Raw genomic sequence first — 17,075 nt, 5'->3', positions numbered from 1 at the left:
GGAAATTACACAGCTACCAAGTGACATTTAAATTAGGTCTAAAGATAAAACATGCTATTTACCACCAAGCTAAAAGGCCATAAGAAGAATACAATGGCCTTATAAAGGACACAAGAGAAAATACAGTTTGTCAGTTTCACAGGTGGGAGGTAATACTACATTTTTAAGAAAGCAGAAACTTCTGGGGCGCCTGGGTGGCTCATTGGGTTAAGCTTCTGCCTTCGGCTCAGCTCATGATCTCAGGGTACCGGGACTGAGCCCCTCGTGAGGCTCTCTGCTTGGCGGGGAGCCTGCTTCCCCCTCTCTCTCTGCTTGCCTCTCTGCCTACTTGTGATCTCTCTCCCTCTGTCAAATGAATAAAATAAAAAAAAAAAAAAAAAAAAAAGAAACTTCTAAGTGCACTAATGTGCATGTACCATAGCTATGACAAGAACACATACCAGAAAGCCAGTAATACTGGACTGTGAGACAACAAAATAGTCACTGAGATTGCTTCAGGGTGGTGGGATTATGGGTAATTCTTTTCCTTTTCTATTTGCCAAGTTAAGTGATTGGTGTTGACTACAAATCCTCTTCTCAATCTCCCTTCCTTAGGTAAAAGCTCAGATATGCATCAAGACACCTAGGTTTCATACAAAGAAGTCCTCACATAGTCATTTCTGCAGTATTTGTGAATTCTGACAGGCGGAGAGAAGAGAGTACATATAAATGTAGGAGATACAGTGAAGCCTACTCCTTTCCTGCATCTGGAATGGGAATATGGAACTGGGTATGACTCTATTTAATGGTAATCCAGTTCTGGAAGACTCTGTCTAGGCCTTAAGAGAAAAAAAAAAAAAAAAGCAATGAAAGGGAGTTTGAGATATTTCTAGGCTGGTGACCAGTTATGAGAGAAATTTTAGTTGGGAATAAGATGTATAAATTCACCTGGAGTACCAGTGTGTTGTAGCTCCTGGGAGCCTAATGTCCTAGTGGGCTATTAGAAGGAGGGCAGAGGAAGGAATCCCAATACTACCAATACCTCTATAGTGGAAAAATGTTTTTATAAGAAAAAGTGGAGCTCTTGGGTGACTGCTTCCAATATGACCAAGAAAAGAAGGAACAATAATCATGAAGAAAAGTGCTGCCAACCATGTGCAGCTTATTTATAGCACTAACTGTGCCTGATGTGTACCTGAGGAGTAGGCCATTAAGACGTTCATTGTCTGAAACACAGTAGAGGATGCAGCATTAGGACATCTCTGAAGCAAGGGTCTTTGACACCTTTATGCTTCTCAAGCTGTAAGTGAAACTACATTACTGCAGGAATTGTGCCATTCACAGCAAGGTAGTCAGGAATGATTTTCGTGAAGCCCAAAAGAACCAAACACCCTCAACCCTGATTTAGACCTACAGGTGCTGCCCCATCACCTCTGCCAAAGCCAATGTAAGGAGCTGAGTTTTTAAGGTTGAAGAAAAGCTATCCTCTGGAAAAAATTAAAATGGAAATTATACTTAAAAAAAAAAAGAAAAAAAGATAAAGAAGATAAAATTTGGTTCAGTCACAGACCATCCTAAATTCTGAAGGAAAAGAGAATGATAAATTAAGAATTACAAAGATAGACAAAACATGGTGAAAAAAACCAGGGCAAGATTATCATTAGGAAATAGAAGCAGCATTCTATTTCTACAATAATGTTGACAGAACTTTCAAATCTCATTAGCATGCACTACTTTATCTTACTGTATCAACGATTATAGTCCACAAAGCACATAACATAGTTGTAGCCTGAATTTGGCAAAAACTGTGGCCTACAGCAAAGGTCCTAGAATTCTGAGAATATCTGTAAGGCATCACAAAGCATGTGGGCTTCATAAAATGTTGATTTTTTTAGGAAGAGTGACTAACCTTAAAAATATAGACTGTTGGTGTTAAAAATACAGAGATTTGGCATCAAACAATTACATTCTGCTCTCATCAGCATTCCTTTGATGTATCCATTAAAAATGTTCTAAAACTAAAAATGAAGACTGCCTGTATTATATTTCAAGTACCACACAGAGGCTATACAGAAGTGAGTGCTGGCTGTGTGTAGGTCACCAAATAACACCTATTGTTTGTATAGTAAATTATGGATTTACAACTTTCACATTCATTATCCTGCCTTAAGAGGAGAGTTATCATCACACTCGTTTTAGAGATGAATAAACTGAGGTTCTAAGAGGTTAATGACTTACTTGAAATCTCTGACCTTCATTCAATGTTTTTTTAATTATATCAAACAGCTGTCTACATTTTTCTTGGATGGTTCATGTGAAACAGAGAAACAGACATATTTGAACTTTGAGGAATTTAATATCTCAGTGCATTAGGGCCAGAAAAATGATAGTTGATCCTAATAGTAAGTCTATCAGAGAAAAACAACTTTGGCAGTTGGAAGGCTGTACTAAAAGCTAAAAGCCCCCTGCCCAAGTCATATAAACAGATCAACATGGTCCCTTAGTTATTTTGGAAAGCCCAAACACGTCAAGGAGGATGTGCATGAGACCTTTGTTCATAGAGGAATAATTATTTTTGTAATCAATTTTTTCTTCTTACTTCTTGCTGTGAGATAAGGCTGAATAGGTACAGATGACTGGCACCTCTCTTAGTTGAGTAAAAGATTCAAGATCTGGTGAGGCTGGTGAGAATGCTGGTGCACAATGCTTGTTTCTCCACTCTGTTCATCAGGACTGTTATGAGTTTGGGGGAAAGAGGAAAGCAGAAAGTAGAAAAGGATACCACCCACTGTTGCAGGAAAATATTACTATCCCCACAAGAGATATACCAAAATCACATACCAAAAAGTATTCTCTCTCAACTATTAAGCACAATCCAGCACAAGTGAATTGACAAAATCACACACACACACACACACACACACACACACACACACACCCTTTATATAACAGAAATGCAAATGTGAAAGAAGTCCTGGCAGCAAAGAATCCTAGGTCTCTTCTAGTCTAAGCAGCAAAGTGCCATTCCAAAGCTAAAAAGATTAACAACCAAATGAACAGAAAGAAAAGACCAAAAAAAATTTCTTAGGTTTTAAAGATTCAAGTAAAAGCTTCTTGAGGTCCGAGCCATTCTAGTATTTTCCCTGGCTTTGAGTTAGTGAGTTACTATTGACTTGCAGAGTACATATATCATCAGCTTTTCTCAAGATCAAGGTTTCAGCAGATGGTCTATAAAAAAAATCACGGGTGACTACTTTAGTGTTTGCTTTATTTCTGTTTAAAATGTCAAAACCAATCTAAGGGAGGTTCATAGCGATAAATGTCTACCTCAAAAAACAAGAAAAGTCTCAAGTAAACAATCTAACTTTGCTCCTCAAGGAACTAGAAAAAGGACAAATAAAGTCCAAAGTCAGTAGAGGGAGGATACCAAAGATCAGAGCAGAAATAAATGAAACAGAAACTAAAAAGATAATAGAAAAAAAAAATCAATAAACTAAGAGCTGTTTTTTTTTTTAAAGGTAAACAAAATTGGGGCGCCTGATGGCTCAGTGGTTTAAGCCTCTGCCTTCGGCTCAGGTCATGATCTCAGGGTCCTGGGATCGAGCCCCGCATCAGGCTCTCTGCTCAGTGGGGAGCCTGTTTCTCCCTCTCTCTCTGCCTGCTTCTCTGCCTACTTGTGATCTCTCTCTCTCTGTCAAATAAATAAATAAAATAAAAAAAAATTAAAAAAAAAAGATAAACAAAATTGACAAATAGCCAGACTCTCCAAGAAAAAAAGGAGAGGGGATTCAAATAAATAAAATCAGAAATAAAAGAGATGTTATAACTGATACCACAGAAATAACAAGGATCATGAGACTACTGGGCACAATTACACGCCCAAAAAATAGACAACCCAGAAGATAACGATAAATTTCTATAAACCTACAAAATACTAAGCTTAAATCATGAAGAAACAGAAAATCTAAACACACCATTACTGAGTAAGGAGACTGAATCAATAATCAAAACCCTCTCCAAACAGAAAAGCCCTGGACCACATAGTTTCACTGGTGAATTCTACCAAACATTTAAAGAATTAACAGGAATTCTTCTCAAACTCTTAAAAAAAAACCCAGAAGAGTGGGAACTCTTCCAAGCTCTTTTTATGATTAAAAACAACAACAACAACAACAACAACAACAACAAAAACAGAAAAAAATGCCACAGGAAAAAATAATTATAGGCCAATATCCCTGATGAATATGAACATAAAAATACTCAAGAAAATATTCACAAACTGAATTTAACAATACAATAAAAGGATCCTGATCAGACCCCTGATTGCAATTTATTCCAATGATGTAAGGATGCTTCAACATTTGCAAAATTAGTCAACACAATACATCACACTAACAAAATGAAGGATAAAAATCATATGATTATCTCAAGAGAGGCAGAAAAAGCAGTTGACAAAATTAAACATCCATTTATGATAAAAACTTTCAACTAAGTAGATATAGATGGAACATACCTTAACATAATAAAGGTTATATACGACAAGCCCACAGTTAACATATTCAATGACCAAAAAATGGGAGTGCTTACTCTAAGATCAGGACACAATAAGAATGTCTATTTTTTAAAATTTTTGTGATTTTTAAAAAATTTTTAAAATTTCTTTTCAGTGTACCAGAATTCATTGTTTATGCACCACACCCAATGCTCCAAGCAATATGTGCCCTCTATAATACCCACCACCAGGATCACCCAACTTCCCACCCGCTGCACCATTCAAAACCCTCAGATTGTTTTTCAGAGTCCATAGTCTCTCATGGTTCATCTCCCCTTCCAATTTCCCTCAATTCCCTTCTTACCACACTTCTCCAGCAAAGTATTGGAAGTCCTAGCCAGAGCAATTGAGCAAGAAAAAGATATAAAAGCCATCCAAATCAGAAAGGAAGATATAAACCTGTCACTATGTGCAGACGACATAACATTAGATAGAGAGAACCTTAAAGACTGTACCAAAAACTGTTACAGCTAATAAATGAATTCTATAAAGTTGTAGGATATAAAATCAATACACAAAAACCTTTTGTGTCTCTATACACTAATAATAAAATATCAGAAAGAGAAATTAAGGAGCCCATCCTATTTACAATTACATCAAAAAGAATAAAATACCTAGGAACAAATTTAACCAAGGTGGTGTAAGACCTGTATACTGAATACTGTAAGACATTAATGAAAGAAACCACAGAAGAAACAAATAAATGGAAAGGTATTCCACGCTCATGGATTGGAAGAATTAATATTGTTAAAATGTATATTACATGAAGTAATCTAATCTAGGATTCAATGCAATCCTTATTGAATTTCCAAAGACATTTTTCACAGAAATAAATAATCTTTAAATATGTATGGAACCATGAAAGACCATAAATAGTTAAAAGTAATTGAGAAAAACTAAAGCTAGAGAAAGTCAATATTCAAGAAGTATTCATTGAATGTCTATTATTGGCCAGACAACATTTAAATGACCTCTAGTGTCACTTTATATTGCTCCTTGTTGATTTAAGACTAGTAAAATAATTTCAAGAGAGAAAGCGTTCCCAGAAATAAAGATATTTCCTAATGACAAGAAGTTTAGCAAGAGTATGAAACACTCATAAATGGTTATGCAAATAATAACAGCTTCCAAATACATGAAGCAAAAATTGAAGAATTCAAAGGATGAATAGAAAAATTCCAATTATACTCAAAGATCTTGAATTTCTTTCTCAGCAACTAATAGACTGCACTCCCCCACCCTATAAGTTATTTAGTAAAGTCATGGAATATCTGAACAACTTTATCAACCACCTGGACCTACCTGATATTTATAGAATACTGTATGTAACAGCTAAACAATACCATTTCTTTCAGGAGCATAAAGTGTGTTCACCAAAGTGGATGATATTTTAGGCCAAAACATAAGCCTCAGAAAATGTAAAATATTAAAATAATATAAAGTATATTTTCTGATCACAATGGAATCAACCTAGAAATAAATAACCATACAACCTAGGAAAAAAACTCCCAAATCCGAAACTAGACACTTTTGCAAATCTACAGGAAAAAGAGAAGAGATTTTTAAATAACAATAAAACTACTAGGAAAAAAGTTGGCAATGTTGTAAGGTACTTGTATTTTTATATATTAGCAGCAAACAACTGAAATAAAACACTGTAGATAAAAGTTAAAGATCTGGGGCACCTGGGTGGCTCAGTGGGTTAAGCCTCTGCCTTTGGCTCAGGTCAGGATCTCAGGGTCCTGGGATCGAGCCTCCATCCAGCTCTCTGCTCAGCAGGGAGCCTGCTTCCCTCCACCCACCGCCATCCCCACCTACCTCTCTGCCGGCTTGTGATCGCTCCCTCTCTGTCAAATAAATAAATAAAATGTTAAGAAAAAAAATTAAAGATCTAATTTTTTAGAAAAGATTTTATTTATTTATTTGACAGAGAGAGAGAGAGAGAGAGAGAGAGAGCGGGGGAGCAGCAGAAGGAGAGGAAGAAGCAGACTCCCTGCTGAGCAGGGAGCCCGATGCGGGACATGATCCCAGAACCCTGGGATAATGACCTGAGCTGAAGACATACATTTAACCAACTGAGCCACTCAGGCACCCCAAAGAAGATCTAATTAAATGGAGAAACAGTATGTTCATGATTTTAAAGACTTAAATAGTGTTAAGACGTCCCCAAATTGGTTTACAGAATCAATGCAATCTCAATACCCCTCCTGCAGGATTTGTCATAGAAAATGACAAACTGGCACCCTTGGGAGACTCAGTCAGTTAAGCGTCTGCATTCAGGTCAGGTCATGATCCCAGGGTCCTGGGACGGAGTCTCACATCTGGCTCCTTGCTCAGCAGAGAGTCTGTTTCTCCCTCTGCCTGCCATTCCTCCTTCTATGCTCTCTTTCTAACAAATAAATAAAATCTTAAAAAAAGGCAACTGGCAAACTGAAATTTATATGAAAATGCAAACGACCTGAAATCACTAAAACAACTTTTCAAAGTTTAACAATTTGAAAGACTTACACTATCTGACTTTAACACATTGCAAAACTTAAAGTTAAGACAGTGTGGTAATACAGATCAACAAATAATGAAAAAAATAGAAGGCACAAACACAGATACATATTTACATTTTCGATTTTTTTTTTAACAAAGGTGTACAGGAAAAAAGAACTTTGACCCCTAACTTCATATACACCAAAATTAATTTGAGATGGATTATAGAACTAAACGTGGAAGCAAAACAATACAGGAAAAAAAACCCAGGGTAATATTTAAGCTCTATGTGTTATGCAAAAGTTTCTTAGAAGCCAGAAAGCAATAACCATTAAAAACTGATAAACAGGGGCGCCTGGGTGGCTCAGTGGGTTGGAGCCTCTTCCTTCGGCTTGGGTCATGATCCTGGGGTCCTGGGATTGAGCCCCATGTCGGGCTCTCTGCTTGGCAGGGTGCCTGCCTCCCTCCTTTGCTCTCTCTCTGCCTGCCTCTGCCTACTTGTGATCTCTGTCAGTCAAATAAATAAAATCTTAAAAAAAAAACTGATAAATAAGACTTGAATAAATTAAAGACTTCTGATAATGAAAAAACACCATTAAAAAAACTGAATACACAAGCCACAGATTAGGAGAAAATATCTGCAAAATATTTATCTCAAAAAGGACTGGTATCTAGGCCATAAAGAATGCCTACAACTTAATAAGATAAAATCCAATTAAAAACCATGTTGTTAACAATGGCTGGACTTCATTCCTCTTTTTAGTAAGACTTCATTCTTTTTTTTTTTTAATAGATCATTCTTTTTTTTTTTAAAAGGTTTTATTTATTTATTTGACAGACAGAGATCACAAGTAGGCAGAGAGGCAGGCAGAGAGAGAGAGGGAGAAGCAGGCTCCCTGCTGAGCAGAAAGCCCAATCCGGGGCTGGATCCCAGGACCCTGGGATCATGACCTGAGCCGAAGGCAGAGGCTTTAACCCACTGAGCCACCCAGGCGCCCCAAGACTTCATTCTTTTTATGGCTGAGTAATATTCCATTTTACACACCCACACACATGCACACACAATTTTTATCCATTCACTTACTGATGGACATTTGGGCTGCTTCCATAATTTGGCCATTGTAAATTATGCTGCAGTAAACACAAGGGTGCATACATCCCTTCAAATTAGTGTTTCTTTTTCTTTCCACTTCCGTCCACCCAAACTTTATCCAACCTCCAAGGTCCACTCCTTGTCCCTTCCTAATCTCTATAGTTCTAAATTTGTCACCAGATTCTTAGACAGTTATATTTATTTAAAAAAAAAAATCAGTGAAGTGAAGTCAGAAATCCACTTAGGTTCCTTTATTATAAGGCACATCCCTTACTGGCAAAGGCAGTTTTGTTATTTTCACACAGGAATACAATTCAATTCAATATACTTCTACCAAGTGTCTTATTATGTCTGAAGAACTATAAAGTAGAACATTTCTTCTCTTTAAATTATGGTATAGTTGGAAAGGGCATGGGAATATGATGTCAGTCTTGGGTTAAAATGTCTGATGCTTGTTACCTGTATAATCTTGGACTGATAAACATGTTCTCAGAGTGGTTGTGAAAATTAATTATGGGATAAGAGATCTGAAAATGTCTGGCCCATAGTGTTTAACAAATGTTACCTTTTCCTGCAACTAGGATTTTCCTACTTCCTTAACTCTATTGGTCTTACCACGCTTTTTAGGAAAGAAGCATCTTGCTAAACTCTCTGATCCACTTCTGAAAATACAAGGTCAAATTCTTTCTTGCCTGTTATGTCAAAAACTGATCCTGGTATTGGTACAAACTGTTTAAACAGTTGGTCCAATAAACAATTTGGACCACACTGACAAAATATTCTAATGCACAACCCCCAAAATTCTGTAACATCTTAATCTAATACCTCTCTTCTAGCAATACATTCTCTAGAGATTTAAGAGATCTCCACTGTAGTACTAACCAAGAGAATACTTTCAGGATGGTTCAAATGGATAAGAAGGAGTTTCTGTGGATAACTCAATTAGGACAGGCAATGAGGAAAAGGAAATGCCTAAAGAAAGACACACTTGTTTTAAAACATTTGTCTTAAAAGCTTGTCTTAACACTGATATCATCTCTAATTAAAAAGAAAAGTTTCATAATCTACTGGTTCGAATCATGTTTTGAGAGGCTATAGAGCTGATCTAATAGTCAGTCATTCAACTCATTTCTAGATTTTAGTGGGATGGTTTTATAACAAGGCCAACTGCTAAGCTTTTTGACAAGTATCTCCTTTACTTGAGGGGTCTGGTGCCAGTTTACATAAAGTGCTTCCCCAGAATGAGGTCCACAAAGAGCACATGGCCATGGTACCTAGTATGCTGTGGGCTCTTCTTGATGGCTACGAACTATAGGTTATTTGGAGAAAAGTTTCCACCTGAAGAATATTCAGTTTTCAAGCAGAAAACTGTTTTCTACTGAAGGATGTTCAATTTTCAAGTAGAAAAGATTTCTAAATTATACCAAAATTATACTAAATTTATACTAATTTAAATTAATTTATTAACTTATAAATTAAAACTAATTTATACTACATTAAGCTAAATTATACTAAATTAAACTGAAAACTGAAGGATGTTCAGTTTTCAAGTAGAGATTTCTAAATTATACTCAACTGTTTTTTATTTAGTATGAAATTATAGGAGCCAGATTCTATGACTTCCTTATGACTTTCCTTTAAATTCTTAACATTTCTCTCTATAAGTCTTTCGTTTATAGACTTTTTTCCTATCTCCCCTTTCAAAATTTTCCTTTTTTGTGCTAGTAATGCTGGTATTAAAGGTAACAGCTAATTCTATGCTCGTGGTTTCAATGTAAACTTTACTGTTTCTTCTCTGGACTTCATGAATTCAGAAGCTAATTAATTCAATATATACTTGCTGAGGGCCTATTGCATACTAGCCATTATTTTAGATGATAGAAATACTAAAAGCAAACATATTAAAGTCCCTGTACCCACAGGGCCTATATTCTACTCTCAGGGAACAACAAGAAAGAAAACACAAATTAAGGGGCTAGTCAGTAGCAGGGACACATTTCACATGGATTCTCTATAGGTTGAGGGGAGAGAGAAGGGACTCCCATGCTTTCTAACTGAAGGTAACACTTGCTTTATTCTGTGTGTCTCCGGAGGGTAATGACAGCAAATTCAAAGAAAGTTTCAATGAATAAATTTCTTTTATAGAAAAATTCAAGGTGTTTTCTCAAGGGAAAAAATTCCTCAGGATATAAGAGATTACATTTTTGGTGATGAAAAGGGAGATATAATCACTAATATGTCTTAGATGATCTCTTTTACTGTCAGCTATGAGCTCCTCTTTCCAGATCACAGAAATGCCCAGGGACCTTAACATCACATCTAAATCCTTTTATTTATTTATTTATTTGCACCCTTACCTACAGAATGAGGGCACTGCACTAGGTATTAATTAATGGCACATCTAAATTCTTTTATTTTTTTGCACCCTTACCTACAGAATGAGGGCACTGACTAGACATTAATAAAAATGGTAACTAACACTTACTAAACACTGACTACTTCCTAGAGATGAATTCAAGTTAATGATGACAACAGCAACAACAAATATAATAACATAAACAGAGTACATGGTGGAAAGCACTGTTTAATTAATTTTACATACGTTAACTTATTAATCTGTCCAACAACCCTACAAAGTAGGTCAGTAATAAAACAGTTTTTACCGGGACACCTGGGTGGCCCGTTGCTTAAGTGTCTGACTCTTGATTTTAACTCAGGTCAGGATCTCCTGTTTGTGAGATCCCATTCCATGTCGGGCACTGCACTGAGCGTGAAGCCTGTTAATTAAGTCTCTCAGTCTCTCTCTACCCCTCCCTCTCCCCTCCTCTCTCTCTCCTCTCAAAATAAATAAATAAAAAAATAAAATAAATAAAATAATCCCTTTTTATAGAAAAAGTGGGGTTCAAAGAATGAGTTAATTTCCCCAGGCCACAAAGAAGGTGGAGGAGTCTACGTGCAAAGCTGTGCAGTCTGGCTCCACAGTTTATGCCTCTAACAACAACCTCCTTCTTATAACAACCTCCATTTGAAAGATGAAGAAACTGAAGTGTGGGGAGATTAAATACCTTGTCCAAATTCACAAGCTAATACATGGTGGTGGTAGGATCTGACCAGAGGCATTCTGCTTCAAAGCCTCCACTCTTAACTGTTATGGTCTACTACTTCTTGTGAAATCGCCTAGACCCCTTTCAGGTCTCTATTTCTGATTCTCTCCCTGTCTGAGTACTGATTATAGCTAGTAAGACTCATGCTTTGCTGACATATATACCATGTTGTTGTTTTTTTTTTTTTTTTCTCATTTCATAGGTACACTTTATTTGGGTATTATTACCATCCACTGGCAGAAAATCTAAAAGGAAAAACAATATCAGGAAGGGCAAAACTTTACTAAGAGGAAGCTCAAGAAGCTGGGTTTAGGAGGGTGGATGGCCCGCCAGGTACCAGGCCAGGTGGGTCAGTGGAAGCAAACTGTGTGCAGGAAGGCCCTGGAACTCTCCTCCAACTCCTGCAGCAGCTCATCGCTTTAATTCTCCACGTCCTCCCTACACTGAATGCATTGGCATAGCTCACAGATGAAGAATGCCCCCAGGGTGGCCTCTCTGTCACTGTTCTGGATGTCCCTGTTGCTTACAGGCATGGGCTGGCAGGTCTCCTGCTCTCTGGAATTCTGATCTTCAACCATCTGGTCATTCGCTCTCTCTTCACAAACGAGGAGCAGCAAATCAAATACATCTTTGCCGTTCTGGAACATTTCTGGCCAGGGTTTGATTATCTTATTTCTGTCTAATATACATAAAATGCCATTCTCTCCTTCCCAAGGAGATCACTGTACATCTAACCTTAAGTAGTTTTGAAATCATAAACATTTGGCTCATAACGTGCTGGTCCAGTCAAAGTCATGTGAGTTCCTGTTCCAAAGAACTGGCCATTGAATTCTCATTTGCTGCAGATGTTATGTGCCTCCATGCTCAGGTCTGGTTGCTCAAACAGACCACCACCACCTGCAGCAAAGACACCAATGTGCCCTCCAATGGGCTCTTTAAACAACCTGCAAGTGCAAACCTATGTCACCCCAATGGTTGTTGCAGATTCCAGGCACTGATCAGTTGAAGAATAGTCTAGCATCCATCCAATCTTATTTCCTCGTCACTTTTTCACGGGTGTCAGATCAGCATCCAAATCTGCGGGCTCTCCCTACTCAATCCATCTTCCTCCACCTTTATCTCTTGTAGGTGTCACATCCACTCCCCAACTAATACAAAAGTACTGTGAGTGAACTGAGTTCCACGCTTCTTCATAGGGGCTACCTGGCTTATGTCAGCACAGAGTAGACTGCGAGAATGGGGGTCCTGGTGAGCCAGACTCTGTTCCAACTGCAGATTCCAAGCTGGTCCTTGGTCACAGACATGCTATTAAATAAAGCCCAAGCATGTGTACCTAGGTTTTTCTACACACTCGAGGTGGGGGACTAGGCCCACTGCCTTGTCGGAAGGTACCTCGACTACCACCGGCAGGCAGCCGCAGGGAGCGCGCGACCCCAAGCAAGAAAGGACAATAGCTTGGAATTCCGCCTCGTGTTTCCGGTGGGACAACCTCGCGCTCTGGGAGTGAGGCCCGGGGGTGGGGGCTCCCAGCCGGCCCCACCGCGAGGGAGGCGCGGCCCGCTGGGCTCCCAGCGCTGCCACTGCTGCCACTCTATATCATGTTTTATAAAATGTTTTAGGTGTAAAGCATTATTTACATTCTTAAGTTTGACAAGGGAAATCATCAATTTCAAAAGTCTGAACTTTTGTTAAGAAAATCTGTTCTCTAGGGGCGCCTGGGTGGCTCAGTGGTTTAAGCCTCTGCCTTCGGCTCAGGTCATGATCTCAGGGTCCTGGAATTGAGCCCCGCATCGGGTTCTCGGTTCAGTGAGGAGCCTGTTTCTCCCTCTCTCTCTGCCTGCCTCTCTGATTACTTGTGACTTCTCTCTCTCTGTCAAATAAATAAATAAAATAAAAAAAAAAAAAAAGAAAGAAAATCTGTTCTCTAGAATTAGCAAGAAAACAAATGAAGAAAACTGAGATCAAGTCAAGACTTCTGTAATGTTCTAGGGGTCACTCATGAATTTCTTTAGGTAAAACCCTTATGATATTATGACATTTATAGACATATACATATATATAAACATAAAATGTTTTAAGACATTTTCAAAAATTTGCAATAGCGTATCATAGAAACTCCAGTTATGGCCAGATAATTGCAACTGTACTGTTAAGCCAATGGCAATTAATATTTTAGTGCAATAAGCTCAACAGTGCAATAATTTAAAAAGAATCAGTAGCATTTGAACTCTCACTAGGAGCTATTCTATTAGGGAAGAAGAGAAAATAAAACGGAGACTTTAGGAAAAAGTCTATGTGTAGGTTTGTTCATTTTTCAGTCTCCTGGTGAAGTTATCAATGGCCCTTCTTTCCTATAACACTAACTTGTCTCTTCTGATTGGCTAGAAAAAGGGTATTCAACCAATACAAACCTATTCATATACATCAGGGGCGTGCTTCCCACTAAGGCATGCCAAGAGGCTCCTATGTTCTGCCAAAATAGAAAAGGCAGATTCATTTAGAGGGAGTGGACTGGTATTCCATATTCAACTACTGGACAGCCCCCACATCCTTCATGATGACAAATAAATACCCTTGCAGGGGGCAGTGTAGATAAAGAGAATTAGCACATGAATTTTCTCAGCTTTAGCTCTGCCTGGCAGGCAACACTCTAACCCAAAGAGCTTTTTGGCTGGTACACATTTTGCCTTGTACACTCTCAGGATAAAATCATTTGGAGAGGTTCCCATCTTTACAGTATATGCCCCTTTCCACAACTTACCTCATCATCCTTCTTGGCTGTGTTTGCTAGTGAGAGGTCTACACATGTCCTCATCATTTTAAGAAGTGTAACACCAAGACACAGACTTTTCAGAGAGAATGGACTCCAAAAGAGTGAGATCACCAATAAGCAAGGGCAGTGAATCCAGGGAGTGCAAGGCCACCAATATGTGTGAACTTATTAATTGTAATTATTATTTTTTCTAAGAAAAGGATTTCCTTCGTCAAACCTCCAGGGCATCAGATCAAAGAGAGATACTGCCACAGCTGGACTATATTTTCCAGCCAATTGGCCTGGAAAGGAGAATCTAGACAGTGTCCTGGCAACTGTTTAATACAGCAGCAATCAATAAAAGAGAGGAAAAAGAATTCTTTAAATCGACTTTTTAAAAGGTCTTCCTTTACTTTTTTACTTCTTATTTTTAAGGACAGTTTGAGAGTAATGTCAAAGCTCCAGGGGAATGTCCTTGGTAGGCACTTTATAAGAACCACTGACCCTGAGAATTCAGAGCATCCTTTTACAGACAGAAACAAAAGGTTTTAGTTCACAGTACAATTTTCTTTAAAGACATATATTTATAATTCATTATCATAAAAAGTATATCCCAAACCTACTGGCAGAGTATTTGATCAATTTTCTAGCTCCAGTTTGATGTAAGTCACTATAAACCTTACCAGGACACTGTAAAATCACAATAGATAAGGTAGTTTATTAATAAAATCACAACAGGAGAAATTTAATTATATGCCCTGGAAGTTCTCCCAAAAATGTATAAAAAGAAATTATAAAAGTGACTATTAACACACAAAAAGAAAAAAAACCCCACAAAACCCAATCCCACTATGTCAGAAGCAAAGCAATACACACAGGAATCATGTGAAAATGAGAAAACAGAAAGCACACCAAACAATTTCATGAATTACAGGGAAATAAGATGTGAGAGAATGATTGTGTAAAAAAAAATCGAAAGCAAACAAACAAAAAACATTTCTATTAAGGAAAGGTGTTTCTCACCGTTCTGAACAAAATGGCTGAACTAAGAGCATCTGATTGGCTATGCCCATATACCCTCCTCCTCATCCTAGGGGAGAGAGATGACAAAGGGAACAATGCCCCAGAGCAGCATGGGAATGAAAAAGAGTTGGTTAGTATTTAAAACAAAGACATAAGCATAATGTAGTAGAAGAAAAATGGTCTCTAATTTCCTTTTATATTAGGTTCTAACTTCTTAAATTCCCTAACCTACCCAAATTAGTAATTAGTTTGTCATTACACTTCTACTTTCCTACCTTTCCAAGACACTGTGTCTATCCCAGGGCTGGATCTGGGCAAAATTATCAGGTTGGAGGATTTCTTTATTTTTGCCTTTTCTTCAAACTTTCCTCATTTCTGTTTTCTTCCCACTACTCCCAGGCATCCAGTTTCTGTATTTCTTGAATTTATTCATGATCGAAACCTGTTTCTAGGAAAGGATCTAGTACTCATCTTATATACACTGGCATAAATTTAATTCTCAGTCTCAAGAACAGGCAGAGATAGCAAAATCATTTCTTGGCAAGGAAAGACGGCTGACATCAGGCAGACAGTTCTGCATTCTGCCTACATTAAGATTGGTATTGTTTTCCCTCTAAAATATAAGACTAGCCTCACTGGCTTAGTAAACGTCATCATACTGTGACTATATCTTCTGAATCCTAGAAGAAATTGTAATTTGGATATTATTGCTATTTTCATCTGCAATATTTCTTCTTCTAAGACAATGTCACGGCTATCATTCAATGGAGATGTTTAGTGGGGGAGTTTCCCTTGGCTCTTTATTCATATGGATGTAATTACTTAACTATTATTTTTTTCCCTTCAGCTATATATTTTAAGATTGAGTGTGATGGAGATGTTGAAATCTGATTTTTGGCAATGGGATATGAGGTAATCTGTTCACCACTCTCCCCCATCCATCATTTTCAAGATCTTGGGAGAGTTCCCTTTTTCCAAGACTGGAGTTGAGTATGGTTCCCTTCAGACTTATCAATGCCTCTTTTGCACTGATGAGAAGCTGAAGGCAACAATTTTCCTTGAGAATAACATATACTTGAGGAATCAACCAAGGAAATGGGAGAGAAAAAATTTTTACTATTTATAATAGGTGATGATGAGAGATTTAAAAATTTGCAGTTAAACAACAGTAATCTCTAAACAGAATTGTGTCTTACTGAGCTCACAAGGAAAGAGTCTTTTTTTTATAAGGCACTGTTTTAATAAGAAAAGTAGGACATTTACAAATTAATATGTATTTCTGAGATTAATTTTTTTCTCAACTAATTCAAGGATTCCTTATAGTCCTCAAATCTTTTGAGTATCTCCTCTTAAAATATTCAGAATCATCTACCACCATCTTCCTGCACAGAAATTAAATCTATGTTTAAAAACATGAGTGAAGGAGATTTCAGAAATTAATTATTTATTTTTATTTTTCTAACTTATACTCTGGCATTTATAACATGCTAGTATAAGATACATGAAAATAAAAGCACATTTGTTTTTATAAAACATTCATGAACAGTCTTACCTGGTCTGGGGAGGGTTTATGATTGGTTTGATTGGAATGGGATGATTTGAAGTGGTCATCCTCATAGTTGTCGGCCATTAGCTTCATTCGATTTTGTGTCTAAGAAGAGATGATTCATGAAGTTAAACTGAGATAAAATTTCTATGATACACTGTAAAGTAACAAGTCTTTTACGAATGTCATAAGAAATAATAAAACTAGTTCTGTCTGAAATAAAATTAAACATAGGATTTCTGAAGAGATCAGGGGAAAAAATTAGGCACTGCTCTGAACTGAATTGTGCACCCCCTTTCCCCCCCACCCCAGTCATGTTGAAGCCCTAACCCTCAGTGTAACTGTATCTGGCTAGAGTCTTTAGGAAGTAATTAAGGTTAAATGAAGACATAAGGGGGCGCCTGGGTGGCTCAGTGGTTTAAGCCTCTGCCTTCGGCTCAGGTCATGATCTCAGGGTCCTGGGATCGAGTCCCGCATGGGGCTCTCTGCTTGGCAGGGAGCCTGCTTCCTCCTCTCTCTTTCTCTGCCTGCCTCTCTGCCTACTT

At 37.7% G+C, this 17,075-nt stretch overlaps 1 protein-coding gene and 2 pseudogenes across 11 annotated transcripts in view; 1 reads left to right on the top strand and 2 right to left on the bottom strand.

The window, feature by feature from the left end:
• Positions 1 to 17,075, bottom strand: part of ERC1 (ELKS/RAB6-interacting/CAST family member 1) — a 547,045-nt gene that overhangs the window by 59,962 nt on the left and 470,008 nt on the right. For 6 of the 11 annotated variants that reach the window (XM_046012301.1, XM_046012300.1, XM_046012305.1 and 3 more), the window contains one exon: positions 16,537 to 16,635. In XM_046012301.1, coding sequence (XP_045868257.1) covers positions 16,537 to 16,635 — 99 coding nt within the window. Of the gene's footprint in view, positions 1 to 14,984; positions 15,052 to 16,536; positions 16,636 to 17,075 lie in introns of all 11 variants that reach the window. The other 5 variants (XM_046012307.1, XM_046012306.1, XM_046012310.1 and 2 more) reach the window with 1 other exon arrangement.
• LOC123946667 lies at positions 1,083 to 1,430 on the top strand (annotated as a pseudogene).
• LOC123945909 lies at positions 11,560 to 14,024 on the bottom strand (annotated as a pseudogene).

Source organism: Meles meles, chromosome 7, assembly GCF_922984935.1.
Source record: "Meles meles chromosome 7, mMelMel3.1 paternal haplotype, whole genome shotgun sequence".
NCBI lineage: Eukaryota > Metazoa > Chordata > Mammalia > Carnivora > Mustelidae > Meles > Meles meles.
Note: the sequence above shows the minus strand (reverse complement) of the source record. Positions and strands in the feature narration are given on the sequence as shown.